The sequence below is a fragment of the Panthera pardus genome, unplaced genomic scaffold (genome assembly GCF_024362965.1).
Source record: "Panthera pardus isolate Hobbes unplaced genomic scaffold, ASM2436296v1 HiC_scaffold_8, whole genome shotgun sequence".
Classification (NCBI taxonomy): Eukaryota; Metazoa; Chordata; class Mammalia; order Carnivora; family Felidae; genus Panthera; species Panthera pardus.
Genome location: NW_026527013.1, coordinates 10,345,981 through 10,372,134, shown reverse-complemented (window position 1 = coordinate 10,372,134; position 26,154 = coordinate 10,345,981). Strand labels below are relative to the sequence as shown.

The 26,154-nt window shown below is 51.5% G+C and overlaps 1 protein-coding gene and 1 long non-coding RNA gene across 5 annotated transcripts; both read left to right on the top strand.

Moving 5' to 3' along the window:
• Window positions 1-149: 149 nt before the first annotated feature.
• On the top strand, window positions 150-15,939 carry LOC109253982 (uncharacterized). Of its 3 annotated transcripts, none has more exons than XR_008420261.1 (3): window positions 150-841; window positions 3,393-3,481; window positions 15,045-15,939. It is a non-coding gene; the product is annotated as an uncharacterized LOC109253982 (long non-coding RNA). The 3 variants fall into 3 exon arrangements; XR_008420262.1 differs by lacking the exon at window positions 15,045-15,939 and adding an exon at window positions 8,682-10,311; XR_008420260.1 differs by lacking the exon at window positions 15,045-15,939 and adding an exon at window positions 4,425-4,824.
• A 1,407-nt stretch (window positions 15,940-17,346) lies between these two features.
• Window positions 17,347-26,085, top strand: DDX39A (DExD-box helicase 39A). Of its 2 annotated transcripts, none has more exons than XM_019427462.2 (11): window positions 17,347-17,464; window positions 21,593-21,804; window positions 21,937-22,064; window positions 23,163-23,255; window positions 23,623-23,806; window positions 24,492-24,610; window positions 24,958-25,089; window positions 25,188-25,297; window positions 25,407-25,551; window positions 25,699-25,846; window positions 25,935-26,085. In XM_019427462.2, exons 2-11 carry the CDS (start codon window positions 21,597-21,599, stop codon window positions 25,949-25,951), a joined length of 1,284 nt encoding a protein of 427 aa, XP_019283007.1. In that variant the 5' UTR covers window positions 17,347-17,464; window positions 21,593-21,596; the 3' UTR covers window positions 25,952-26,085. The 2 variants fall into 2 exon arrangements, with proteins under 2 accessions (XP_019283007.1, XP_019283008.1); XM_019427463.2 differs by lacking the exon at window positions 17,347-17,464 and adding an exon at window positions 17,736-17,758.
• The last annotated feature ends 69 nt before the right edge of the window (window positions 26,086-26,154 follow it).

Here is a 26,154-nt window from a genome sequence, read left to right as displayed (position 1 = left end):
GTCCGCGCGCCGCGCCCTCCGGCCCCAGCGGCCGCCGGGCCGGGTCACGTGACCGCCGAGGTCGGCGCCCGGGGAGGGGGCGGGGCCGAGGGGGCGCGGCTCCCGGCGGCCCCCGGGGCTGCGGGGTCTCGGCTGCAGGGCTGTCCCCGTTCCCGGCCGAATTCACCCCGTCTGCTCCCCCCCGCCCTTGCCTCTTTCTCCATCCTCACCCTGCCCAGGTGTCCCCCATCTGAGCGCGCGGGAACCCGAAGAAAAGACTGAACCACGTTAAGGCGGGGGTTGGCAGAGGCCTTTGGGCCTCCCGGGACCCCTCTAAACACAAAAACAATTCATCTCCCCCCTCGTTCGCAAGCTCGGAGCTCCTGGGAAGGACCATCCTTTGCCTGGAGACAATCTCTGGACAGATTTGGGTTCAAATCCCAGCATCTCATGCCTTGGGGGAGCCCCACGTCCAAAGAGCGCCTTATCTGTGCATTGGGATTTACCCTACCCACCCCTCGGTGTTGATGAAATTGAGACCGTGCGTGCCAAGTGTTGAGAACACAGCAAGCGCTTAATAAACGTTAGCGGCTGTCATGCTTAATGTTATTGCCGTTGTTACAACTGACTCGCTGTGGGCCCGAAGGATCCTGTGGCTGCTGAGCCTCAATCTTCCCCGCTGTAAAATGTAGACCGTACTCTACTTCAGAGCTGTTGCATGCAGGTGGCGTTCCATAAATGCAGCAGGCCCGTGCCCAAGCGGAGGAGAGTGGAGGTCTCTTCGGAGCTTCTCCAGGGTCTCTGGAGTCTCTAGAGCGTGCAGCTTGGCTCGAGGCCGACCCCGCACTCCCTTGGAAACCCGGTGAGTGAGCCAAACCTTGGTCCCTTGGGGCTCAGGGCGGGGAGCGCTCCCTGGCGACTGAGCCTGAACATTAGCGCCCTCCGGGGATCAGCCAAAACGCCGAGGGCTGAGGATACTTTGGTTACCTAGAGACCAGGGAGAGATGTTTTCTTTCCTCTTTTTTTTTTTTTTTTTTTTAATTTGGGGTGTTTTAATGGAGAAAGAAAAAGAAGGAAGAGGAGGAAAATGACACCGATCCAGAATCCGCCCACTTCTCACCCCTTCCTCGGCCCCCACCTACCTGATCCGGTCTCATTGCTCATCTGGACCAGTGCGGTAGCCTCCTCTCAGGTCTCCCAGCTCCACCCTTTACCTCCTAGTTTATTTTTCCCACCACAGCCTAAACAACAGTCTAAGAACGCCTGTGAACACCTGAGTGTGGTCGCCTCCCTCCTCTGCCTAGATCCCTCCATGGCTCCCACTGTCTTTATAGTAGAAGCCTAAGTCCTACCCAAAGACCACAGGCCCTACACGATTTACCTCCTTCACCTTCCCTTTTCTCTCTCCCTGTATCTCTTCCCCTTGCACACTAGTCCATCCACACCAGCCTCCCGGCTGTCCCTCGTTCACTTGTCAATTGAATTAAAGAGTGTTTTGAGGGGCGCCTGGGTGGCTCATTTGGTTAAGCATCCCAATTCGGCTCAGGTCACGATCTCCCTGTTTGTGAATTTGAGCCCCATGTCAGGCTCTGTGCTGACAGCTCGGATCCTGGAGCCTGCTTTGGATTCTGTGTCTCCCTCTCTCTCTGCCCCTCCCCCACTCTCTCTCTTTCTTTCTCTCTCTCTGTCCCAAATAAATATTGTTTAAAAAAATTTTTTTTTAAAGAATGCTTTGAGGTAGTTCTTTTGCTCCCAATTTACAGATGAGGAAACTGAGGCACACATCTCCCCAAGGCTTTTCTGATCATTTAGGTGTCCATTTAAATGTCACCTCCTCTGAGAGACCTTTCCATGCCCTGTCATATATAAACATGGCCCTGTTTTCTTTATTTAAATTGTCACTCCTCTCCGAAATTGCCCAGCATTTGGCCTAGGCGCACTCCATCTTTGTGGAAAGAGTGAGTGGACACAGTGTGGGGTGTCAGGAAAGTCCCCAGCTCTGGAGCTGGGATATCTATAGACTTTGCCCTGTCTTCTTCTAATTCTTCAGCCCAACTATTTCACAGATGGAGAGGATGTGGCAAAGCTAGGCTCCAGGCTGGCCCAGAGACTGGGCTACTGTGTCCAGGGATGGGCTTTCTGCTGCCTGCCAGGTCCCAGACTCCCTCCCTGGATAGAGCTGGGGAACCGTGCCAAATTCTCACTCCAAACTCCCAGCATTCATTTATTCAGTGAGTATTTATCGATGCCCGCTGGGGACTTTGGTGGCACTGTAAACAGAGTTGCATGCAGGCTTGAAACAAGGAGACCAAGGGACTTACTGTGCAATCTCAATCGAATACGATAACTGTACTGGCACGTCCCCGCAGCTGCTCTTGGCCCCTCTCCAGTCTTCTCTGGGGCCTCAGGAACCCTAAATCACACCCCATTCCCCACCTCTGCCCGCTGGACAACCTGTTCCTGGTTCTCTGGAGGCCTTAGGAAACCCATCCGCCCCTCACCTGGTCTACAAGGCAGTCTTGTATGGCCTCTGCCCACTTGTCCAGAAGCACCTCCTCCGCTCCCCTCATCCCCATCCAACAACGCTGGCTTTCCCTCTGTTCCTCAGATATTCTCACTTTTACTTCCAACTGCAGGGCCTTTGCACTAGCCGGTGTCTGGAGTGCCCTTTCATCATATCTCCCCAAGACGGGCCTCTTCTGATCATTTAGGTCTCTGTTGAAATGCCACCTCCTTGAGAGACCTTTCCAAGCCCTGTTGTATTTATTATAAAATACAGCCCTATTTTATTTAACTGTCACTCCTCTGAAATTGCCCAGCAGTTGGCCTATTCTCAATGAGTCTTTGCCGAATGAGTGAGTGGACAGGGTGTCAGGTGTCAGGAGAAAGGTATCCCAGGACTACTGTGGAAGAGGCAGAAGGGCTGACATTGAGGGACCAATTAGGAAACTGCAAAGTAGATAAAGAGGAAAAGGGTGTCTGGTTGAAGGAACAGCAGGGACAAAGCCCTAAAGGTGGGCGAGGGAGAACCTGGCATGTCCTGACTTCTCCCCCAATCTCCCACTCTGCTCCCCTCGCTCCTGACCCTCTGGCCATGTGGCCTCCTCACCGCTCCTCAAAAAAAAAAAACAAAAAAACAAAAAAACCCCGCCTATTCCAACCTCAGGGCCTTTGTACTTGTTGTCTTCTCTGCCTGCAATGCTTTCCCTTCTCCGCATTCTCTCTTCTTCACTTCATTTCCATTTTCGCTCAAATGTTGCCTTCTTAGAGAAATCCTCCCTGATTGCCTCTCTGCCTAAAACGGGCCCCACCCCATCTCTACCAAATTCTTATCCTCAAACAGCTCAATTTTTCTTCCTTGCAAATTTTAGTAAATACAACTCTATTTTTTTTTACTTGTCTGTCTCAACCAGGATGTCAGCTCCCCAAGGATCATTGTCTGGCTTGTCCTCTGCTGAGTCCCTGGCTCCTACAACAGTGTCTAGCGTGTGGAAAGGGCTCAGTAAGTAGCTGCTGGGTGAACAGATGGTTGAACAAACAGAGCATGATGGGGTATGGCTGGAGTTTTTCATGCTGACGAACCTGAAGTGGGGGGCAGTCTCCAGATGCTGCAAATGGTGGCGATGGAGGGGTTCCAGCACATCTCTGGAGTTCAAGCTTGACCCTGAGGATTGTGGGAGCCACTGACGGATTCTTAGCAGGGGAGGGACTAAGGATCGTTTCTCAAAAGATAAGGCTCTTTGCAAACCAAGTCTCCTCCAGCAGGGGCCAGAAAAGGAGAGGGGAGTAGATTCATCTGGCACCAGAAAGAATAAACGTATCAACAAGGCTAAACTCAAAAAACCATTGGGTTGGAGGGGGAATTAAAAAAAAAAGCAAGTAGAAAAAAAATGATACAATTTGATATTGCTTATATCCATTACTGAAGAACAGAAAGTGAAACTATGTATCAAGTTTACAACAAACATAGGGGCTAGTGAACTGTGCTGTGCCAGGCATCCTGGCTCAGGTGAGTGAGGCTACCTGGGCTCAAATCCTGGCAGTGCCCCAGACCAACAGTAAAATTCTGAGCAAGTGACTTCACTGCCCTGTGCTTCAGTTTCTTTGTCTGTAAAAGGGGATGATAATAGCACGCAGCCTCATAGGGTTACTGGGAAGCTTACATGAGTCCATTCTTTTGTTTTTTTTCAGTGTTCACTTATTTTCCAGAGACAGCGATTGGGGGAGGGGCAGAGAGAGAGGGAGACAGAATCCCAAGCAGGCTCTGCAGCTGTCAGCGCAGAGCCCAACATGGGGCTGAAACTCACAAACTGAACTGCGAGATCCATGACCATGTCAGGCGCTTAGCTGAGGGAGCCACCCTGGTGCCCCAAGTTAATTCTTGTAAAGCACAGAGCTAGGGGTCGGTAATTGTTAAGTATCTTTTTTTTTTTTTTTTTTTTTAGGTTGTTGTTTCTGTAGCGGGGGAGGGGAGTGAACGTGGGAAGGTGAACACACGTGACCTCCATTTTAACTATGAGGTATGTCTTTTTATTTAAAAAATTTTTTTAAGTTTATTTATTTATTTTGAGAGAGAACACATGCGCAGGAGAGGCAGAGAGAGGGAGAGAGAGAATTCCAAGCAGGCTCCGCACTGTCAGCATGAGGAACCCCATGTGGGGCTCGAACCCACAAACCCGTGGGATCATGACCTGAGCTGAAATCAAGAGTCAGATGCTTAACCGACTGAGCCACCCAGGTGCCCCTATGTCTTTTTATTTTTCATTGTTAATTATTTTGATGGAGGCACAACTTACATATGGTCAAGTACACAGATCCTTTGGTGTGCAGCTCTGTGAATTTTTTTTAATTACATATGGTCAAGTACACAGATCCTTTGGTGTGCAGCTCTGTGAATTTTTTTTAATTTTTTTTTAAACGTTTATTTTTGAGACAGAGAGAGACAGAGCATGAACGGGGGAGGGGCAGAGAGAGAGGGAGACACAGAATCTGAAACAGGCTCCAGGTTCTGAGCTGTCAGCACAGAGCCCAACGCGGGGCTTGAACCCACGAACTGCAAGATCGTGACCTGAGCTGAAGTCAGACGCTTAGCCGACTGAGCCACCCAGGCACCCCGCTCTGTGAATTTTTATATGCGTATACATTCCTGCCGCAGCCAGCCAGTCTGCTCCCTGGCTGCGTGGATTTTACCGTGCCCTTGGCCAGGCAACCTTATGGAAATTCTATCACCATAGATTAATTTTGCCTGTTCTTGAACTTCACACCTCATGGGATCATTTTATAATGTATTTTTTATATATCTGGATTTTTAATGTCTGGATTCTTTCACTCAACATGTTTTTTTGTTTTCTATTGAAATAAAAGTCACATACCATACAATTTACCTTTTTTTCTTTTTTTTTTTTTAACATTTATTTATTTTCAAGAGACAGAGAGAGACAGAGTGCGAGTGGGGAAGGGGCAGAAAGAGAGGGAGACCCAGAATCTGAAGCAGGCCCCAGGCTCTGAGCTGTCAGCACAGAGCCCCATGTGGGGCTCGAACCCACCAACAGTGAGATCATGACCTGGGCTGAGGTCAGATGCCCAACCGACTGAGCCACTCAAGTACCCCTAATTTTTTAAGTCATCTCTGCACCCAATGTGCAGCTGGAACTCACAGCCCCAAGATCAAGAGCCCCGTGCTTCAGGGACTGAGCCAGCCAGGCATCCCTCAAAGAGTGTGGTGGCTTTTCATTGGCTGAGTCGTTGGCTGGGTTGTTGCTGGCTCAGAAGAAAATCTTCCTCCTGCTGGGCAGTAAAGTACCAGCTTCTTCCAGTTGAGAACGGAAAGGGCTGGCAAGGAGTCGTATTGTGTGAGAGCTCCCCCTTCTGGCCTCCCAACTCCGTTGTAGTGAGGTTTCCCTTTTTTTTTTTTTTTTTCTTTTAAAATTTATTTATTTTTGACAGAGACAGTGCAAGCATGAGCTGGGGAGGGGCAGAGAGAGTGGGAGACACAGAATCCAAAGCAGGCTCCAGGCTCCGAGCTGTCAGCACGGAGCCCGATGCGGGGCTCGAACTCATGAACTGTGAGATCACGACCCGGGCCAAAGTCGGACGCCCAACTGACTGAGCCACCCAGGCGCCCCGAGGTTTCCCTTTTCTAATTTTCACACTTGTCAACAGGACTCAACTGGCTTTGGCTGTCTCCTCCATAACTCACCTCAGATGATTTGATTACGCCAAGCTTGCCTCTAAACTGCTTTCCTGGGGCACCTCCAGGATTTCTCTGGGCTTCTACATTACCTGGCATGGGCCTCTCCACCTTTGTAGGAGGTGGCCAAGTCTAAGGCAGGGAGATGGCCTGGGCTTGGATGCCTGCCAGCTGTGTGACTTTGGGATTGGGACTAACCCTCTCTGGACCTCAGGTCACCCACATTGTCATCCTGATAATGGATACGCTAATACATGCACTAATCTGCTCCAGGTGGGGGATTCAGTTAGTCGATACACTTAGATTTCTCAGAACAAGCCTGAGCGCCAGGGTGGGAGCTAGGGTGAGGGTGCGGCATTGGCTTCAGGGACAACATTCAAGATACACAATGCTTTAATGCAATAATGTTTTCCTTTTTGAGAGAGAGAGAGCATGTGTGTGAGCAGGGGAGGGGCAGAGAGGGAGAGACAGAGAGACACAGAGAGAGAGAGAGAGAGAGAGAGAGAGGGAGAGAGGGAGAGACAGAGGGAGAGAATATAAGCATCATCCACAAGCAGTGTGGAGCCTGACATGGGGCTCTATCTCACAGCTGTGAGGTCATGACCTGGGCCGAAATTAAGAGTTGGTTTAACCAACTAAGCCACCCAGGTGCTCCAATTTTGATTTTTTTTAATTTATTTTTTTTTAATTTTTTTTTTTAACATTTATTTATTTTTGAGACAGAGAGAGACAGAGCATGAACAAGGGAGGAGCAGAGAGAGAGGGAGACACAGAATCTGAAACAGGCTCCAGGCTCTGAGCTGTCAGCACAGAGCCTGATGCGGGGCTCGAACCCACGGACCGTGAGATCATGACCTGAGCCGAAGTCGGCCGCCCAACCGACTGAGCCACCCAGGTGCCCCCCAATTTTGATTTTAAAATGGTGCATTAAGGGTCGCCTGGCTCAGTTGGGAGGAACATGTGACTCTTGATCTCCGGGTCATGAGTTCCGAGCCCCATGTTGGGTGCAGAGATTACTTGAAAAATGGAAAAAATAAAATAAAATAGCGCATTAAAATTGTTTATCTTGGGGCACCTGGGTGGCTCAGTCAGTTAAGCATCCGACTTGGGCTGAGGTCATGATCTCACAGGTCCTGCATCAGGCTCTGTGCTGACAGCTTAGAGCCTGGAGCCTGCTTCGGATTCTATCTACCTCTCTCTCTGCCCCTCCCCTGCTCGTGCTCTGTGTGTGTGTGTGTCTCTCTCTCAAAAATAAATACACATTAAAAAACATTTTAACATTTATTTATTTTTGAGACAGAGAGAGACAAAGCATGAACAGGGGAGGGTCAGAGAGGGAGGGAGACACAGAATCTGAAACAGGCTCTAGGCTCTGAGCTGTCAGCACAGAGCCTGACGCGAGGCTCGAACCCACAGACCGCGAGATCATGACCTGAGCTGAAGTCGGCCGCTTTACTGGCTGAGCCACCCAGATACCCCTAAAAAACATTTTAAATTATTTATCTTGATGACGGTTTTTGGTGCCCCCTTAGATTTTGCATGCCTCACCCTGCTGGGCACATGGAGGTGCTCAGTAAGTGTTATGGTATATTACCACCTAAAATATCTACCTCATATTATATAAAGCTTCCTTCTCCATTGACTGGCTTCTCTCCTTTGGGCTTTTTGGCTGAAGTTACACCTCTGGCAACATCAGCTCTGAATTTGTTGTCTAGAACATGGACCCCAAGACAGCTTACACTAAATGAAATTGAAAAGCTAGAACCTGGGGCGCCTGGGTGGCTTAGTCGGTTGAGCATCTGACTTTTGATTGCGGCTCAGGGCATGATCTCACAGTTTATGGGTTCAAGGCCCACTTGGGGCTCTGTGGTGACAGTGCAGAGCCTGCTTGAGATTCTCTCTCATTGCCTCTGTCTCTTCTCCTCCCCCCGCTCACGCTCATACTCTCTCTCAAAATAAATAAATAAACTTAAAAAAAAAAAAAAAGACGAAAGGCTAGAACCTTCCTGGAGAACTGTGGAGGAAGGTTTAACTGTGTCAGGGGCTTAGGGACATTGGAATTTAGTGGCAGGATTATCATGTTTGACCAGCTTATCTCCCCTCTCTTTCCCCCACCACCCCAAATCCCCCAATCAAAACATAGCTGAGAAAGACTGACACTACCAGGTATAAGCAAGGATTGGGAGTAACTGGAAGTTTCCCAGGGTGCTAGTGGGAGTGGAACAATTTAGGAATACGGTCACAATCTACTAAAATAGAACATACACATGACCTGCAGTCTACCGTTCCGTTTCTAGGCATTTGCCCTAGAGAAGCGAACTTACGTCCATAAAAATACTTGTACGAGCTTTACTAATAATGGCCAAACGCTAGGAGCAAACAGATGTCTGTTAACGGGTGGACGGAGAAACCATACGGGCTAAAATGTGGGGGAGCTGAGGAGGGCGCATAAGGCAAGCTGAGGGAAAAGTACCAGATGTTCCCCAGGTGGGACACATGTGACATTCCTCAGGTACTCCCGGCTGCCCAGGACCACCCCACCGTCACCCCAAAACTTCACCATTTGGCGCCCGAATGTGGGGCCTCGAATCTTTTCATTTTCATCTGGACTCTGTGCTTCGGGGCAAATTTGGTGAGTATGCTTTCTCCTTCCTCCCTGACTCTCATTTCAGGGGCTTTTTTTGAGAAGCGTGGCCTTATTGGGACACTTTCCTGTGGGTTGCTCAGGCTGCCACCCTCTAGCCCGTGGCCACTCTACCAGGAGGAGAAAGCCTGCCTTTTGGCTGGATGTTAGGCCCTTGGCCACAATGGTAGTAAGATCCAGAAACTCGATGCCCTCTCTTTATTCCTGTCCTTACACAAAGTTGTCTGTGTCGGGCAGGGGGCAGCCACCTAAGTGACTAGCACGGCTTCCCATCTTAAGACTCCCGTGTGAAATTTCCCCTTCGTTGGTCTGAGTCAATCCCCTCCACATCTCTGGTCTAGCCCCTTCTGGCCACAGGACCTCCACTGGGGGCCGGCTGAAGCCAGTACCCGATTGAATTAAAACCCAACTGGGGACCATTTCCTAGGAAGCTGGATGTAAGGACTACATATGTTGGAATGTCACTCAGATCATGATATTTCTGTCTTTACGGTTTTCGGTCAATGTCCTCTACTAACTACTTAAATTACAAAATTGGGTAACTCCCCCTTGTAAAACTTTTCTAGTGTTTTCCATGGGTTAAAAACAGCAAGTTCTTCAAGAAACTAAAGCATGGCCTTCACAGCATGCTCTTCAAAGTCTGGGTAAACCAAGGCACGGCCTTTTATGGCATGGTTTTCAAGGTACAGTATTTCGGTCCATACACCTGGCACCCGTTTGTAGCCGAGGATGCAATGCGGAAGCGGAGGGACACGGGCATCCCTTCTACAGGGGCCCTTTATGGGACCTTCCTTGGGCAGACCTGCCTCCAAGTAGTAAGGTAGTAGGAAGACGCCTCGGGTCACTTTGACAGCTCGGGAAGCTCTGACATAGCCTGTGCGTGGGACCCCACCCAGGAGTCGGGGGCGGGATTTTCATGGTGCTAAACCCTCTCTACTCTTCTCTCTCTGGGAGGAGCTTGGAACTTCTCTTCAGTCCCCAAGGACTCTCCCTTGGGATGCCTTTTTAACCCACTGGAGACAATTCGCATTACAAAGTTCAGGAAAGGACTGACCTCCTGAAACAGAGCTAACAGATCTCTTCTGCAGAAAACAGGGCGATTGGGCAGAGGTACCCTACCTAGGTCCAGGCCTTCATGGCTGTAAATCAGGATCTGGACTTAAGAGCCTCTTGCAGAATGCGTTTGCCCAGATGTGTTTGGCTAGTAAACTCCCTCCTGACAAAAATGTCTAAACAGTCCTCCTCCTGGTAGAACTCAGTGGCTGAAGGAAACACAGGCCATCCTTGACAAAGGGGACGCTGGCTTTTTCTCTCTGTTCCTCCTAATCGATCTGAGGGCATCTCCCTCATTCATTTCCCGGGTTAATGGCTATGATATTCGGAGCCAACTGTGGCTTAGTCTGCCTCAGGACGGGGACTTTAAGGAATATTCCCAAGCAGCTGCCAAAACGCCCTTTGCTTGGGGGAAAATTTCCTGTCTTCTCCGGCCTGACATGGACTCCATATTTCCACTTTGGTGGAAAAATAAAAATCAGAAAATAAAACACGGTGTTTGCACCTCTGTCCAAGCTGCAAGGTTTAGAACCAGGAATCCTCTTTTCTCTGCCTTCTGCTGGCACCTGGCCTGCCTCTTCTGCCTTCCCCTCCCCCTCTGGTTTCTGCACCACTTTGGGTTCCGCCTCCGTCACTGGTTTCTGTACCCTCCTCGCTGTCTCAGGCCCTATTTGCTCCTTCTCCCACTGTCTGTGTCAAGGAGCAAAGGGCACCCCCTTAGACTGCCCACTTCAGGCTCCCCACTGGCATCCCAGGTAAAAACTAATAATGGGGAACAAATTGATTGACTTTTTAAAAATGTTTTTTATTTATTTTTGAGAGAGGGGCGCCTGGGTGGCTCAGTCGGTTAAGCGGCCGACTTCGGCTCAGGCCATGATCTCACGGTCTGTGAGTTCGAGCCCCGCATCGGGCTCTGTGCTGACAGCTCAGAGCCTGGAGCCCGTTTCAGATTCTGTGTCTCCCTCTCTCTCTGACCCTCCCCTGCTCATGCTCTGTCTCTGTCTCAAAAATAAATAAACGTTAAAAAAAATTTTTTTTAATTTATTTTTGAGAGAGAGAGAGATGAGTGGGGGAGGAACAGAGAGAGAGGGAGACACAGAATCTGAAGCAGGCTCGAAGCTGTGAGCTGTCAGCACAGAGCCCAATGCGGGGCTTGAACCCACAAGCCATGAGACCATGGCCTGAGCTGAAGTCAGATGCCTAACTGACTGAGCCACCCAGGCACCCCGACTTTTTTTTTAAGTTTACTTATTTTATTTTGAGAAGGACAGAGACAGCACAAGGGGAGGGGCAGAGAGAGAGGGAGAGAGGGAGGGAGAGAGAGAGAGAGAGAGAGAGAGAGAGAGAATCCCAAGTAGGCTCCACACTGTCAGAGCAGAGCCTGATGCGGGGCTCGAGCCCAGGAAGCCATGAGATCATGACCTGAGCCCAAACCAAGAGTCGGACGCTCAACCGGCCGAGCCACCCAGGCGCCCCAAAATTGATTGACTTTCAAGTGGACACAGAATGTATTCGATGTTTAAGCTAATTTAAGTTTGTTGGTTTGAGATAGGCCTGTTTATCACCATTAAATAAAAAACTTTTTATTCTCTCTAGGTTTGCTGAAGGTCGAATAAGCTCATGTTCTCTCTGTTCCAATTTGGGAGCAAAATGATAACTTAAAACAATGGTTAATTTTGTCTGTCTCAAAGTTTTCATGGGTAACTGTTAAGATAGCTTCCAGTCTTTGGTAAACTAAAACTTTAAAGTTTTGCTTGCATGATAAATGGGATTGAATTTGTTGGACATCTAGGTCTTTTTTGAAATCAAATGGAGTGCTAAAACATTGATTACTGAACATAGATAGGCATTTTTACTTCTTATCGTAGAGAAACGAAGGCTATTTGGATCTTTTGGAAAAACGTGCTCTGGGGCGCCTGGGTGGCTCAGTCGGTTAAGCGGCTGACTTCAGCTCAGGTCACAATCTCGCGGTCCGTGAGTTCGAGCCCTGCGTCATGCTCTGGGCTGTTGGCTCAGAGCCTGGAGCCTGCTTCCGATTCTGTGTCTCCCTCTCTCTCTGCCCCTCCCCCGTTCATGCTCTGTCTCTCTCTGTCTCAAAAATAAATAAACGTTAAAAAAAAAATTAAAAAAAAAAACATGCTCTGTGCTTAACTCATAAATTTGCCATCAAAAAATTCTGGTGTAACAGTTCACACCTGGTTACTACTTAGTTGTCACTGGAGACTAAGGTTTCTAAGAGTTAAAATTCTGCTAAATGTAGTTAAGAGTGATGGAAATAAGGAAAGCAACTTTGTATGTAAAAAAGTAGGAGATGTGTGAGAAAGATAGAAGGAATGGAAATACATTTTTACTAAAAGTAAAAGAAAGTAAGTTTGTCCTAAACGAGACTGGTTGGTTGGAGCGCAATGGCTTGGGACAAAATCTGAATGCAAAGGAAAGTTGTAGAAGGTTCATGAAGGGAAATCTTTGGAAAGGAATTGTATGTGTGATCAGGACGGACTAAGGTTGAAATGGATGGATAAAAGTACCCTGGTATAAGGTTAAAATTCTGCTTTTCTCTCTATTCAAAATACAAAGTTTTCTTGGATTGTGCTGGTCTTGATAAGAAAAACATAAACAAAGGTCCTTTCTCTTTCGTCTGCCAGGAACACCAAAGCTTATATTTTGTCTCTTTCAGGTCTTTGATTACTTAGTTAAAACTTCTCAATGTGTTGAAGGAGCTTAGGTTTGCTAACAACTATATAACCCTACGCATTTGCCTTCTCAATTTCTTATTGCCATCTTGGTTGAATGAATAATTTAGTTTTAAGTTTTGTAGTGGTCTGTACTCCTATTTAATTTCTAAGGTTTTAACCAAGGTTTTAACAAGCTTCCCAAGATTTAAATTGTAAATGAAGTGTTTTGGACCAATTAGGCCTTTTTATTGGTATGCAAAGTTACTTGGAAAAGCACCATCAAATAATGGCAAACCTTAGGTTGTATTGCATAAGTGTTGTCACTACTCAAATATATATGCGATTCCTAAAGTTTTAGTGTTTTGGTATAAGGTCCTCACTTGACAATGTATCACAGGAATAACTGCATTACCTCATCAATTGCATCATAATGAACTCTCGCCATGTCTATTTCTGAGATTTTTGTCATTTATAATTATTCTGATGCTCTTAACAAAACATGTTTCATTTTCAAGGAGATTTACAAAGGACCTTTAGGGGGCGCCTGGGTGGCTCAGTTGGTTAAGCCGTGGACGCTTGGTTTCAGCTCAGGTCATGATCTCATGGTTTGTAGGTTCGAACTCCACATCAGGCTCTGTGCTGGCAGCGTGGAGCCTGCTTGGGATTCTCTCTCTCTCTCTCTCTCTCTCTCTCTCTCTCTCTCTCTCTCTGCCCCTCCCCAACTCACACTGTCTCTGTCTCAAACAAAACAAAACAAAACAAAACAAAACAAAAAACTTTAAAAAGGACCTTTATGGGGGCGCCTGGGTGGCGCAGTCGGTTAAGCGTCCGACTTCAGCCAGGTCACGATCTCGCGGTCCGTGAGTTCGAGCCCCGCGTCGGGCTCTGGGCTGATGGCTCGGAGCCTGGAGCCTGTTTCCGATTCTGTGTCTCCCTCTCTCTCTGCCCCTCCCCCGTTCATGCTCTGTCTCTCTCTGTCTCAAAAATAAATAAAAAACGTTGAAAAAAAATTTAAAAAAAAAAAAAGGACCTTTATGACAAATACAGGTATTTAACATCTTTAAAATCCTAAAACTAAAATGGGTAAGAATTTCCAAAACTAAAAAGCTGGATTCAAACTGAACAAGAATTAGGAACATGGGACGAAATGAATGAGGAAAATTACAGTTTTTGTCACTCTTATTTTAAAGTATTGCTTGCTCTTCCAGATTAAGGAAACATTCTCTCAAGATAGCTATGATACACAAAAATGTGATTAAGTATTCATTTGTAAACAACCAATTGTAAACAACAAGCACTTAACTTTCTCTCTACCTAAGCCTTCTGAAATTCAAAAACTCTGACTATTCTGTCTTTCGTGGCAATTACAGTTATTTGCATAAGTTCAATAAGAATCTTCTCTTTGTAACAGGACACCATTTGAAATGCTGGTTATTTTACGAAGGCTTTGAGTGGAATGTCCTATTTGAGAGTCATGTGTAGACTCAGATAGGACCATATAGCTTTAAGGAACTAAGGTTGACTTTATGAAACATGGCAAGTCATAAAGGCCCCTGGAAATGTTGGCCTGATAGCTTGCTTACAGAGTTCCCAGCAGCCTTACCAGGTGACTAAAGAATGTCACTTCCTGGTGGGTACAGGAGCCTCAGGGTCTCTTGGGGACCTCGTGAAGAGGAATTCGCTCAAATCAGCAGGTATTTTAGGCACGCCTGATGGCAAGTACTTGGCTTGGCTTCTGGCCTGGAGAGGCTACTAAACATTCAATCTAGAGGTTCCTTATAAAAAGTCCCAGCAAAGCAAATTATCCAAGATCCATATAACCAATTGCTATTTCTTGATGAACTTCTGTAAATAGGTAGGCCAAGTTAAAGTTGTACCTGTTTTTACAAATGAGTTTTGACTTGGCTGTCTCTAAACGGGTGATTCTAGAGAGAAAAAGCTATGCTTCAACAATGCACCTTTAGATAATAAATTCTAGTTCGGATTGTCTTTAAATGTTTGTTATTTGCCTACGCTGAACAACTTGAGCGAAACAGAAAAACTGCCACAATGTTTCATGTATAGACCTTCCCCTGTGCTTGTTATTCTTTGGGGATAATAACAACACCTCATGGGCATATAATTATTTAAACAACTAAAAAACAGGATGGGTTCCCCCAACAATTGTGTATCAAAAGGCTTTTCTCACTTTAGACCTATCAATAGATAAAGACTGTGGTGTTTTATTAAATTTCTCACTTGAAGCCAGGTTAATTCGTAAATCTCTAAGTGAATATGCAAACCATATCCTCCCTAAGCCTGATGTGACCGTTACTAGAAACCCACCCCCTATAAGCCAAGCTGGTTTATTTAAAGGATTGAAACTCTAATATAGCAGGGGATTTAATTCCAAAAAGTAAGGGCCCCTACTGCGTCATATGACGTACTCCCACTGCAGTAAAGTTTAGAGGGGCACTCTTCATGGGCTCACATATATCGAATAAAACTTGTACCTCCTTCACAGGAAACCAATGAGCAAACTAATGTGCCTTCTGATTCGGGCCAACTCCTCCTCTTCAAACAAAATTGATGGCTGCACATTTTTTTTTTTCATTCTCCTTTCCCCAATTTATACTAACAATTCCCTCTCACAATGGGGCATTCAGAAGGATCACCACAGACATTTGAATTACAAACCAGAAAGAATCATCTGATTCCTGCTGCCTGTTCCCACTCCATCTGAGGATGCTTCAAGCTTGACATCTAAAAATCTCACTGGCAGACGCTAAAGTCCATTGCTACCATAACCTCAAGCCACCAGATGATCCTTTCTGCTCCAGAAGGTTCATACAACACCGTGGTCCGCGTTGGGTTCGGCTGCCTCCGCTTTTTGTGACTCTCCTATACCTTCCCCGACTGACCGATGTTGACCCACAGGTAGGGACATCTCTACGCCCCTACTCGGCAGGAAGAAGCTAAGGAAGATGAGACCTTCCACCTTCAGCAACTTTAATGATTTAAGGGTCAAAGTTGTTCACGGGGGATATGATGAGGGAGCATAAGGCAAGCAGAGGGCAAAGCACAAGCTAGCACACGCTCCCCCCCCCACCATCCCCCCAGGTGGGACACGTGGGACATTCCTCAGGCCCTCCTGGCTGCCCAAGAACAAAGGAAAGGACAGAAAACAAATGGTTAACTGACAGTCTCCATCAGTTTACAAACATCTTAGTAATATTACAAGAAAAGGGCAATCTTCTCAATAGCCTTATCTCCAGGAACCCCCCCCCTGTCTTACGGAAAATGCTTTGCTAGAGGGAAAAAAACACCTTAGCTTGACAGTAGCTAGGCCTCCAGTAATCTGGGTCTCCTTTAGCATATGGAAGTTCCTTTAAGAACCTTCCTCTTGGGGCGCCTGGGTGGCTCAGTCGGGTAAGCTTCCGACTATGGCTCAGGTCATGATCTCGCACTCCGTGAGTTCGAGCCCCGCGTCCGGCTCTGTGCTGACAGCCTGGAGCCTGCTTTGGATTCTGTGTCTCCCTCTCTCTCTGCCCCTCCCCTGTTCATGGTCTGTCTCTCTCTGTCTCAAAAATAAATAAATGTTAAAAAAAAAAATTAAAAAAAGAAAAGAACCTTCCCCTTGACTTGACCTCCCCCAACTCCACAGTATACAAGCAGTCACTTCTCACAACCCCAGTGCAGCTCTTTCCGCCCAGGAGCCCTGTCCCTGTGCTTTAATAAGATCACCTTTTTGCACCAAAGACGTCTTCAAGAATTCTTTCTTGGCCGTGGGCTCCGAACCCCACCATCACTCCCAAACCCCATCATAGCCACAGGATGAACTACTACTCAGCAAGGGAAAAACAAAAAACAAAACAAAACAAAGCTAGTACATGCAGCACCAGACGTCAAAAAACATTTTGTTGAGCCAAAAAAGCCAGATATAAAAGACAACCTATTGCATGATGCTGTTTATCTGAAATTCGAGACCAGAACCCATGGATAGTGATAGAAATCCACACAGTGTTTTGCCCGGTTGGGGCTGAGGGTAGACCTGACCGGGGCACAACAGAACTTTCTGGGGGTGATGGAAATGTTCTGTATCTTCACTGGGCAATCGTCAGTCGGCTGTCAATCTTGAAAAATCAGGGGACCTTTTCTTATGAATTTTTCCTCAGTAAAGTACAAGGCAGGGGGAGGGGGGTAAGGTTGGGAAAATGTAATACAAGGATAAATTAAAATCCAAAACGTCTTATGAGTGAAACATCCTGGTTTGGGTTTTGTGGCCTGAGCCTGCATGGCCACTAGTACAGAGTCTGACCCTTGACAAGACTCTCAGCAAATGGGAAACGTTGATGACGCGCATTTCTCTCTGGGCCCCGAGCGGTCCCTTCCCCGCTGCGGGTGCAGCCTGTCCTCTCCACGTTGGAGACATTCCGACCTCCCAGTCCTTCTCAGGACCCTTTCACGGGCTCACCCCGGAGAACCAAGAAGTCGCGAGTTGATGCCCACTTCGAAAGCCTTGAATCCCATGCCCAGCGTAAAAACCACGTAACAGACAGATGATACACAGCCGACAGGCAAATCAAGCCGGCTTCCGCTGCCAGTACTAAATATGTCGACGCCTACCGACGGAAAAACCCCAATCACGTGACAGCGCACGGGCTCACGTCGGCCTTAGACCAGGGCGCCTACTTTTAGATTGGCCAATGAAGCCGAGGCGTGAGGCACGCCCCCTTTCCTCTCTCCACCAATAGCTTCCAGACGCCTCCTGCAGCATCCAATCACCGCTTCCGCCTTCCTTGAATGAAAAGCCAGCAGTCCAGTGAGCAGAGCCGCAGTCCGACGCAGGAGGCAGGAAGCGTTGTGGCTCGTGTCGGGGCGCGAGACTGGTAGCCAGAGTCGGACGGCACTTCTCACAGCGCGCGGAGGCGAACGGGGAACCAGGTGAACGAAGCACCCGGAGCGCGGGGCCGCGGTGCGGAGACGTCGGACCTGCGGGCGAGCGGGCGAGGGGAGACCCTGGGAGTTGAGGGGAGGATGAGGAGGAAGGGGCGCGAGACAAGTGGGGGGCGGTTGGGGCGTCCGCCGCGCGCGGCTGCGGCCGTTGAACGCCATGGCGCATGCGCAAGGCGGGGAGGGGGGGGGGGGGGTGGTAGCTGTTGGCGCGCTGGGCTCGTTCCCGCTTCCGGGAGTGGGCTGTCATGGCGGCCCGCGGGTCGAGCCTGACTTGGGGAGAAGGTCTGTCACAGGAGACCCCCTAGTCGTTTGGGGAGGGACTCTGGGGGCCGGGCGCCGGGGTCTGGAGTTGCGGTGGGAGAATCCCGACCTTGTAGACGCGTTAGGCTCCTCCGAGTCGAGGGACTTGCCCTCCCCCACCCTGCTGTGCTGTTGCTATGTGTTTAGGGGATTCGGGCTTCCAGAGATTTAGAATAAAACAGATGTCACCGAGGCGAACCCTGAGGTGGAAGTCTTCCTGGGGCACTTGAGAATGAATGGGTACCGTGAACTAGCCTGAATTGTCACTTTCCGGGTGTCCGCTTTCGAGTTGATCTGTTCCGGGGGCCGCAGCCGTCGCAGCCCCCCCCCCCCCCCCGGGTGGGACAAACGCCCCTCCCCCAGTTCCCTCCCCGTCTCATTTGAGTTTTAGAGCCCATCTAGCCACTTCCTAGAGAATTTGGTGCCTCCAACTCAGGCTGTCCCTGAATCTGTCCCCTGTAAGAACAAAAAGACTTCACTTGACGTTTGTGTTCGTTTTGACTGCACCGTCCGCTCTTGGCCACCCAGGTTTGGAGCTCAGGGTAGGCGGCTCCCAGCGGTTATCTGCCCAGGGATTGCCCAGGAGATGGTGCTGCCCTGTTGAGCGTGCCATTTTGTTGTTCCCTCCTACCACCCCCACCCTGGTTAATCCTCTCTCCTGGTGACTGGTTTTCCCCGTGGCTGGTCTCATTCCCCGCTCGTCTTCTCCTCTAGAGCAAGTTGCTCTTGGGCCATTACTCCCCTCAGAAACCTCCTTGGTGGTTCCCTGTTGCTTCGCAGATAAAGTATGAGAGCCCTCGATCAGACCGGCTTGCCGAGCTTCCTCCTCTGCCTCTGCTTCAGCCAGTCTTGCTCTCCATTCCCCAAAAGGGCGTGGTGCTTTGGAACCGACCTTTCCTGGCTCCTCCCCTTTTCTCGGCTGCCTAGGAAATAGCCCCTTCCTGTTCAGGTTGCCTTTTTCAGCAATCAGAGGAGGGCAGACGCTGGCTTTAGCCCCTAAATTCTGCCTGAAGGCCTCGATCTTAATTTTATTCATTGGGCCTTTGTGTGTGAGTGCTTATCTGTTTTAGGCTCTGGGCTGGGCCAAAGGGCTGGCAGGCATGACCTGAACAAGGGTGCTTTTTTAGCTGGGGCCTGCCAGAAATAAGAGTCCTGAAGGGGGGTGGGGGACTCACGGCCACTGCCGGCAGTGGGCATGGCAGGTGCAAAGGGGCTGAGGCATGCGTGAGGGGCACAGCGGCAAGGCCGGTGAGTGGGGGTGACGGAGCAGATGAGGTTCGAATGTGGTGGGTGTGGGGGGGGGGGTCAGTTTGTGTGGGGTCTGGTAGGTCAGGTTGAGGACCCCTGAGTTTTATTCTGAGCCCAGTAGGAGCCTGTGGGGGATTTTGAGCATTTTCCGACTTCGCTTTTACTGGGCTCCCACTGGCTTTTGTGGGGAGAGACGATGGAGGGGGATGGAAAACAGGGGGACTGTGGGCCTCATCCAGGCGAGAGATGATGGCGCCCCCAGAGCCACCAACTGACAACGGACGGAGTGGCGGCCCCGCACAGGGGAGTGTTCCGCCACGAGCAGGAGTGAGGTGCTGATGCCTCCCACAAAGTGGATGGACGTGGAAACGTGCTGAGTGAGCGAAGCCGGGCAGGACAGATGGTTGCATATTGTATGTTGATTGCAGTGAGAAACGGCAGAAACAAGCAAACTGAAAGAAAGTAGGTTGACGGTTGCCCAGAGGACTGAGGGGGGAAGGATGAGAGGTAAAGGGTCTGGTCTTTTTCAAGACTGAGTGAAATGGGTAACGAATCCAACTGTGGTGGTCGTTGAACTTATCCCTGACTACAGTAAAGATACTAAAAACTGGCTGTCTGACTCTTGATGTCGGCTCAGGTCACGATCTTGCAGTTCGTGAGATGGGGCCCCGAATGGGGCTCTGCTCTGGCGGCGTGGAGCCTGCTTGGGATTCTCTCTCTCTCTCTCTCTCTCTCTCTCTCCCTCTCCCTCTCCCTCTCCCTCTCCCTCTCCCTCCCTCCCTCCCTCCCTCTCCCCCCCTCTCCCCCTCTCCCCCTCCCCTGCTTGTGCACATGTGCTTTCTTGGTCTCAAAATTAAGAAGTAAAAAAAAATACTAAAAACCGATATATGGGACATTGAAAGTGGTGAACGATATGCCATGTGAATATCTCAATAAAGCTGTTCTAATTTTGTTTTACTAAAAAAATTTTTTTTAATGTTTTAATTTTATTTATTTTTGAGACAAAGAGACAGAGCACGAGCAGGGGAGGGGCAGAGAGAGAGGGAGCCACAGAATCCGAAGCAGCCTCCAGGCCCTGAGCTGTCAGCCCACAGCCCGACGCGGGGCTCGAACTCACAAACCACGAGATCCTGACCTGAGCTCAAGTCGGACGCTTAACCGACTGAGCCACCCAGGAGCCCCTAGCTGTTCTAATTCCAAAAAAGAAAGGTGGAGGTAGCTTGGGACCAGTGAGGTAGCAGGGGCAAGCAGTGGCCTAATTGTCCTGTTGGGATTTGTTGGCTGATTGGACAGGGGAGAGAGAGAAAGCCAGTGAGAGAATGAAATTGCCCCTTTTGAGAAGCAGGCCTGCAGGAAGGAACGGAGGGTTTTACTCTTGGGATTTTGAGTTCAGCTTCGAAGGGTCGATGTGGCAGAGGCAGTTGGGTAACGGAGTCTGTTGTTGAGGGAAGCTGTGACCCGATGGAGACACAAGTTTGGGAGGCCTCTGCACAGAGGTGGTCAAAGCCCTGGGGCTGGATGAAGTCACAGAGAGAATGAGTGACAGGAGGGCCAGAAAGTGGGCCCAGGACCCTCCACATCCGGCTCAGGGAGAAGAGGGACTACTTCAGCATCCTCTCTGTCTAGACTGGAGGCTGGATGGAGTTTGGAGGGCAGAAGACCATATTGTCACATCTGGGACCCTTGTAGCTTGCGCCCGGTAGGTCCTGTGCCCATACTGGATACGGCAGGAAGGGAGCAAACTGTATTAATTCTCTTTACCATCTCCGCTTCGTTCTTAGCGGCCTGGGCGCGGTGGGAAGGCTGCTGATGACAGTGCTTAATTATTCCCCTGTGCAGACCACGAGTAGCGGGAGGAGCTGGGGCAGGGCGCGACTCTGCTCCTACAGACTCAGGTCTCTCCAGCGTCCTGGCAGCCACATCTCCTGGTCCCAGGGGTCCTATCCTTTGCAGGCCCGGTAGACTCTTTGCGGAGTGGTGGGGAGGGGGCCTCCTTTGGCTTAGGTGGCCTGAGGTTTATTAGAGTTTTCCTGGCAGCGGCCACGTGCGGCAAACGCTTGGGGTAGGGGCTTGGTGAGCGAGCGGGCAGACAAGGCTGCGGGTGGTTTGAGAGGGGTCTTGTGGAACGAGGTGTGCCGGGGACAGTGCACAGGGATGCGAGAGCCATGGGGAAGTATGGGGATTTCACTGTGAGAGCAGAGGGAGGCCCTGGAGCCGGGGGTGTGTGTGCGTGTGTGAGTGTGGCGGAGAGGGGCACGGGGAAAGCTGAGGGGGTGCAGGAGTGAAGGTGTGACCGGGACAAGCTGAGGCTGGGAGGTGCTGCCCGGGAGGAGCGGGTGGGACCTTGTGCAGGAGTCTGTGGGGAGTGTGAGGGAGGGGGGGTCAGAGCGCTGGCCCCGTCTTGGCTTCATCAGCTGTACCAGCTCGGAAGATGGCTCCGGTGCTTTGTCCCTCCTCGACCTGTGTCCGTAGACTGCAGCTGCTGGGCGGTCTTCTCCCTGGACGGGGCAGTTTTCTTTCTCAAACTCACTCGCTGCCCTCGACCCTTCCTCCCTCCTCTGTTGTCAGCGCCATGGCGGAACAGGATGTGGAAAATGAGCTTCTGGATTACGAGGAAGATGAAGAGCCCCAGGCTCCTCCAGAGAGCACTCCTGCTCCCCCCAAGAAAGACGTCAAGGGTTCCTATGTTTCCATCCACAGCTCTGGCTTCCGGGACTTTTTGCTGAAGCCGGAGCTTCTTAGGGCCATCGTGGACTGTGGCTTTGAGCATCCATCTGAGGGTATGCCTCCTGGGTTCTCCCTGCCAGGAACCTCCTCGCCGCCCTCTCTGTGGCCTCCTCAGCCGCCTGGCGAGGAGCCTGCACAGAGGGAGCATCTGGTTTCTGGCCGCTCACACGTGCTCTCTCCCTCAGTCCAGCACGAGTGTATTCCCCAAGCCATCCTGGGCATGGACGTCCTGTGCCAGGCCAAGTCTGGGATGGGCAAGACGGCCGTCTTCGTGCTGGCCACCCTGCAGCAGATTGAGCCTGTCAACGGACAGGTAGGTGGTTGCCCTCCCTGCTGGGCCCGAGCTACGTGAGGATCGCTAGCCACGGGTTCCCTTGTTAAAACTTCCTGGTGCTGCGTTCTCTTTGTGGGCTTTTATTTTATTTTTTTTAATTTTCAAAAAAAATTTTTAATGTTTATTTTTGAGAGAGGGAGAGAGACAGGCAGGGTGCAAGCAGGGGAGGGGCAGAGAGGTAGGGAGACACAGAATCCAAAGCAGGCTCCAGGCTCTGAGCTGTCAGCACAGACCCCGACACAGGGCTCGAACCCACAAACTGAGATCATGACCTGAGCCGAAGTCGGACACTTAACCGACTGAGCCACCCAGGTGCCCCTCTTTGTGGGCTTTTAAAATTAAGTACGGTACTTAGTTGTGACAAAATACCGCCCCAAAACGATAAGCCAAGAGGAGAAACTGAGAAGTGCCCACGATTTTAGTCTCCAGATTTCACAGCTGTTATTTGGTCGTGTGCTTTTCTAGAGTGTGCATATTTACACAGGTGAGATTGTACCTAACGAGGTTTGGTTGCTGTTGCCACTGATAGTCGTTTTCTCTTAAGTGAATTTTGTTGGAGGAGAATCAAGGTGCATTCCGGTGTTGTTTTGTCACACGGGGACACACGCCCTTGGGCTGCATGTGGGTACACAAGCCCTTGTCTCCTTAGGGTCGATGGTGAGGGTGAGGGAGAGGGAGATTCAGTGGGAGGCTGTGGTGGTTGCAGCCCTTGGCGTCATGGGCCTGAAGGCAGCAGCCGCCTTCGGGTGGTCATGAGCTGACCAGAGAGCAGACTCAGGAAGCTGTTGGTAGGGGCTGCCTCACCAGCTAGGTCTCACTGTGGATCCTGGCAGCAGGAGACAAGCCTCACTCACCAGCTGGGGGGACATAGGGAGTGAATGACAGGCGAAGGGTGGGGAGAAGCTAGAGCATCTGGACCGGACCTTCCAGCAGCCGGAGGTTTGGGGAGCAGCGTGGCAGACACCCTCAAGGGGCCAGAGCCCGGTGGGCATGGGGCCCCAGGGGAGGGCACTAGAGTGGGCTCTGCCTGGGGTAGGACTTGGGACACTGCCTGAAGTGTCTGTCTTCCGCCTGCAGGTGACAGTGCTGGTCATGTGTCATACTCGGGAGCTGGCATTCCAGATTAGCAAGGAATATGAACGCTTCTCCAAGTACATGCCCAGCGTCAAGGTAAGTCCCTCGGGCTGGACGTACTGCGTGGTCTTCTGCGACGTTGCTGCCCCGGCTGTAGCCCGGCCAGTGTTTACTAAGCTTGGCCGCCGTGGCTGCCTTTGAGGTTTGCGGTGGTTTACGTTCCTTAAAAGCCGGATGAATTATGCACGGCCTCCGGAGGCCTGTGCCGGTCCCAGCTGTGGGGCTGCTTTCCACCGGAGTCCTGGCCAGACTCTCAGGCCACTCTGGTCCCCAGGCACTAGGCCCGGGGGTGCTGCTGGAGCCTGAGCTGGCGGGGCCACGGGCCGGGTGGCCGTCAGTTCGGAGCGAGCGTGAGCCTTCAGCCCTTAGACAGGTGAAAGGAACTGTCTCTCCTCCCACATAGGTGTCTGTGTTCTTCGGGGGCCTTTCCATCAAGAAGGATGAAGAGGTATTGAAGAAGAACTGTCCGCACGTCGTGGTGGGGACACCAGGCCGGATCCTGGCGCTCGTACGGAACAGGAGCCTCAACCTGAAGAACGTGAAGCACTTCGTGCTGGACGAGTGCGACAAGATGCTGGAGCAGCTGGGTGAGTGGCCTGCTTGGGTCCAGGAGCTGCTGGAGGCCCGCCCCGCCCCGCCCCCCGCCCCGCCATCCTTACAGCTCCCCTCCCCCCACCCGGACCTCAGAGCCAGGTGGGCCCTGTCGGGGCAGGCTGAAGGTTGCCCCAGGGCAGGGTCACGTGGGTGGCTGGCACACAGGCCTCTGTAGACGACTCCAGGGAGAGTTGTAGCCTCGGCACGGTGACCTGCCTCCGAGCCCGAGCTGACTGAGTCCGGGCGTGTGTCCGTGCCAGCCCTCGGCACGCTGTGGCCTCGCCGCCCGTTGGGTTAGTTCCGGGCCCCTGCCTGCCCTCCGTGAGCCCCGCAGGGCCAGTGGGAGATGGGGCTTGTGTCCCGGGAGGCAGCTGCAGCTCTCACCCCAGCGGCTGTCTCTGCCTCAGGCTCCCCTCCCTGAAGCGTGGCTCGAGGCGCGCTGGCACGGCTGCTCCGCTCTGGCGGCGTGTAAGTGGATGGCAGCTCCTCCCGCGCCCGCCCCGAGTCCAGCCCCTCAGGCACCTGGGACTCGCCCCTCCCTCCACTCGGCTCACGCCGCCCTCGTCGTGGCGCTAACGACTCCCTGGCACAGGTTGGGAGGAGCTGGGGCTGGTCTCGGGTGGGGGTCCCCGCACGGCAGGCGCTCACGCCCACCTGTTTCTTGCCCTCCCCACCCAGACATGCGGCGGGACGTGCAGGAGATTTTCCGCCTGACGCCCCACGAGAAGCAGTGCATGATGTTCAGCGCCACCCTGAGCAAGGAGATCAGGCCCGTGTGCAGGAAGTTCATGCAAGACGTGAGTAGGGTGGGACGGCAGCCAGCCACGGCCTCGGCGCGGCACCTCTGGCCCTCCTCGGTTCCGTGTCCTGAGCCGCTGCTGCTCCGGGACGCCCACACTTGCCTCACCGCACAAGAATGCCGGGAGGCCCCGGAGCCTTCCTTCCCTCCTGTGTCTTGTCAGACTAGGAGCTGAGCTTGATCTATACCTGAGTCAGAGCCGAGCTTAGATCAACGATTGGGAGAGAGGCATTTATCGGGGTACGCAGGCCCTCTGGGAAGCATCGCAACGTGGAGTCCTTCGCCGGAAGGTTCTGGGCAGGCAAGATGCCCAGAAGTAAGCCCCGCCTGCCCCTTCCTGCACAGCCCATGGAGGTGTTTGTAGACGATGAGACCAAGCTCACGCTACACGGACTCCAGCAGTACTACGTCAAGCTCAAGGACAGCGAGAAGAACCGCAAGCTGTTTGATCTCTTGGACGTGCTGGAGTTTAACCAGGTGACACCGCGTGGCTGTCCCGGGGTTCCGGGCCTTGGCGAGGCTGGCGCACGGGGGCTCTGGCCCTGACCCCCGCTTCTTGCCTCCCTGCCTCGCAGGTGGTGATCTTCGTGAAGTCGGTGCAGCGCTGCATGGCCCTGGCCCAGCTCCTTGTGGAGCAGAACTTCCCGGCCATCGCTATCCACAGGGGCATGGCGCAGGAGGAGCGGTGAGTGGGTGCCACCCTCGGGCCCGCAGCAGGCCCCTCGGCCCCTCACGGGGAGTGCCACTCGGGAACCCCATGTCTAACGGCCGCCTCTTGTTCTTCCTGTGCCCAGCCTGTCACGCTATCAGCAGTTCAAAGACTTCCAGCGGCGGATCCTGGTGGCCACCAATCTGTTTGGTCGAGGGATGGACATTGAGCGAGTCAACATCGTCTTCAACTATGACATGCCCGAGGACTCAGACACCTACCTCCACCGAGTGAGTGCCTCCACGGAGCTGTTAGCTCCCTCACGGCCCTCTCCCAGGGTGGGGGTGAGTGGGGATGTGGCCCTGCTTGTCCTCAGATCTCCATGTTGTGTCCCTGTGACCTGACCCCCCTGACCCCCTGCTCCTGTCACCCTGCAGGTGGCCCGTGCGGGACGTTTTGGGACCAAAGGTCTGGCCATCACTTTTGTGTCCGATGAGAATGATGCCAAAATCCTCAATGACGTTCAGGACAGGTTTGAAGTGAACGTGGCAGAACTTCCTGAGGAAATTGACATCTCTACATACAGTAAGTGTTGGGGGTGGGGCTGGGGGGCTGGGCCCGGACAGGGGCCCTCTTCCCCGTCTCACTGGCCTCCCCTCTGTGTGTCTTACAGTTGAGCAGAGCCGGTAACCACACGCCTGGTGGCCAGAGTCGCCCTGTTTCCTGAGTGCTGCTTCAAGTCCTCTTTCTAGGCACCAGTGGGGCTTCCCTTTTTACTGTTTAAAAGCTGTAGATTTGTGTAAGAGTAAAGTTTTATTACCGAAGTCTGTCTTCCACCCTGTGTGTTGCTCGGCTCTCAGCTTTTCGTGGGTGTAGCAGGCCTGGCCAGGGAG

Bases quoted from the DNA above. Each gene is read 5' to 3' on its own strand.
- DDX39A (XM_019427462.2), top strand. From the start codon at position 21,597: ATGGCGGAACAGGATGTGGAAAATGAGCTTCTGGATTACGAGGAAGAT. The intron at 23,807-24,491 runs GTGAGTGGCCTG...CTCCCCACCCAG, and splicing joins CAAGATGCTGGAGCAGCTGG to ACATGCGGCGGGACGTGCAG. The intron at 24,611-24,957 runs GTGAGTAGGGTG...CTTCCTGCACAG, and splicing joins GCAGGAAGTTCATGCAAGAC to CCCATGGAGGTGTTTGTAGA.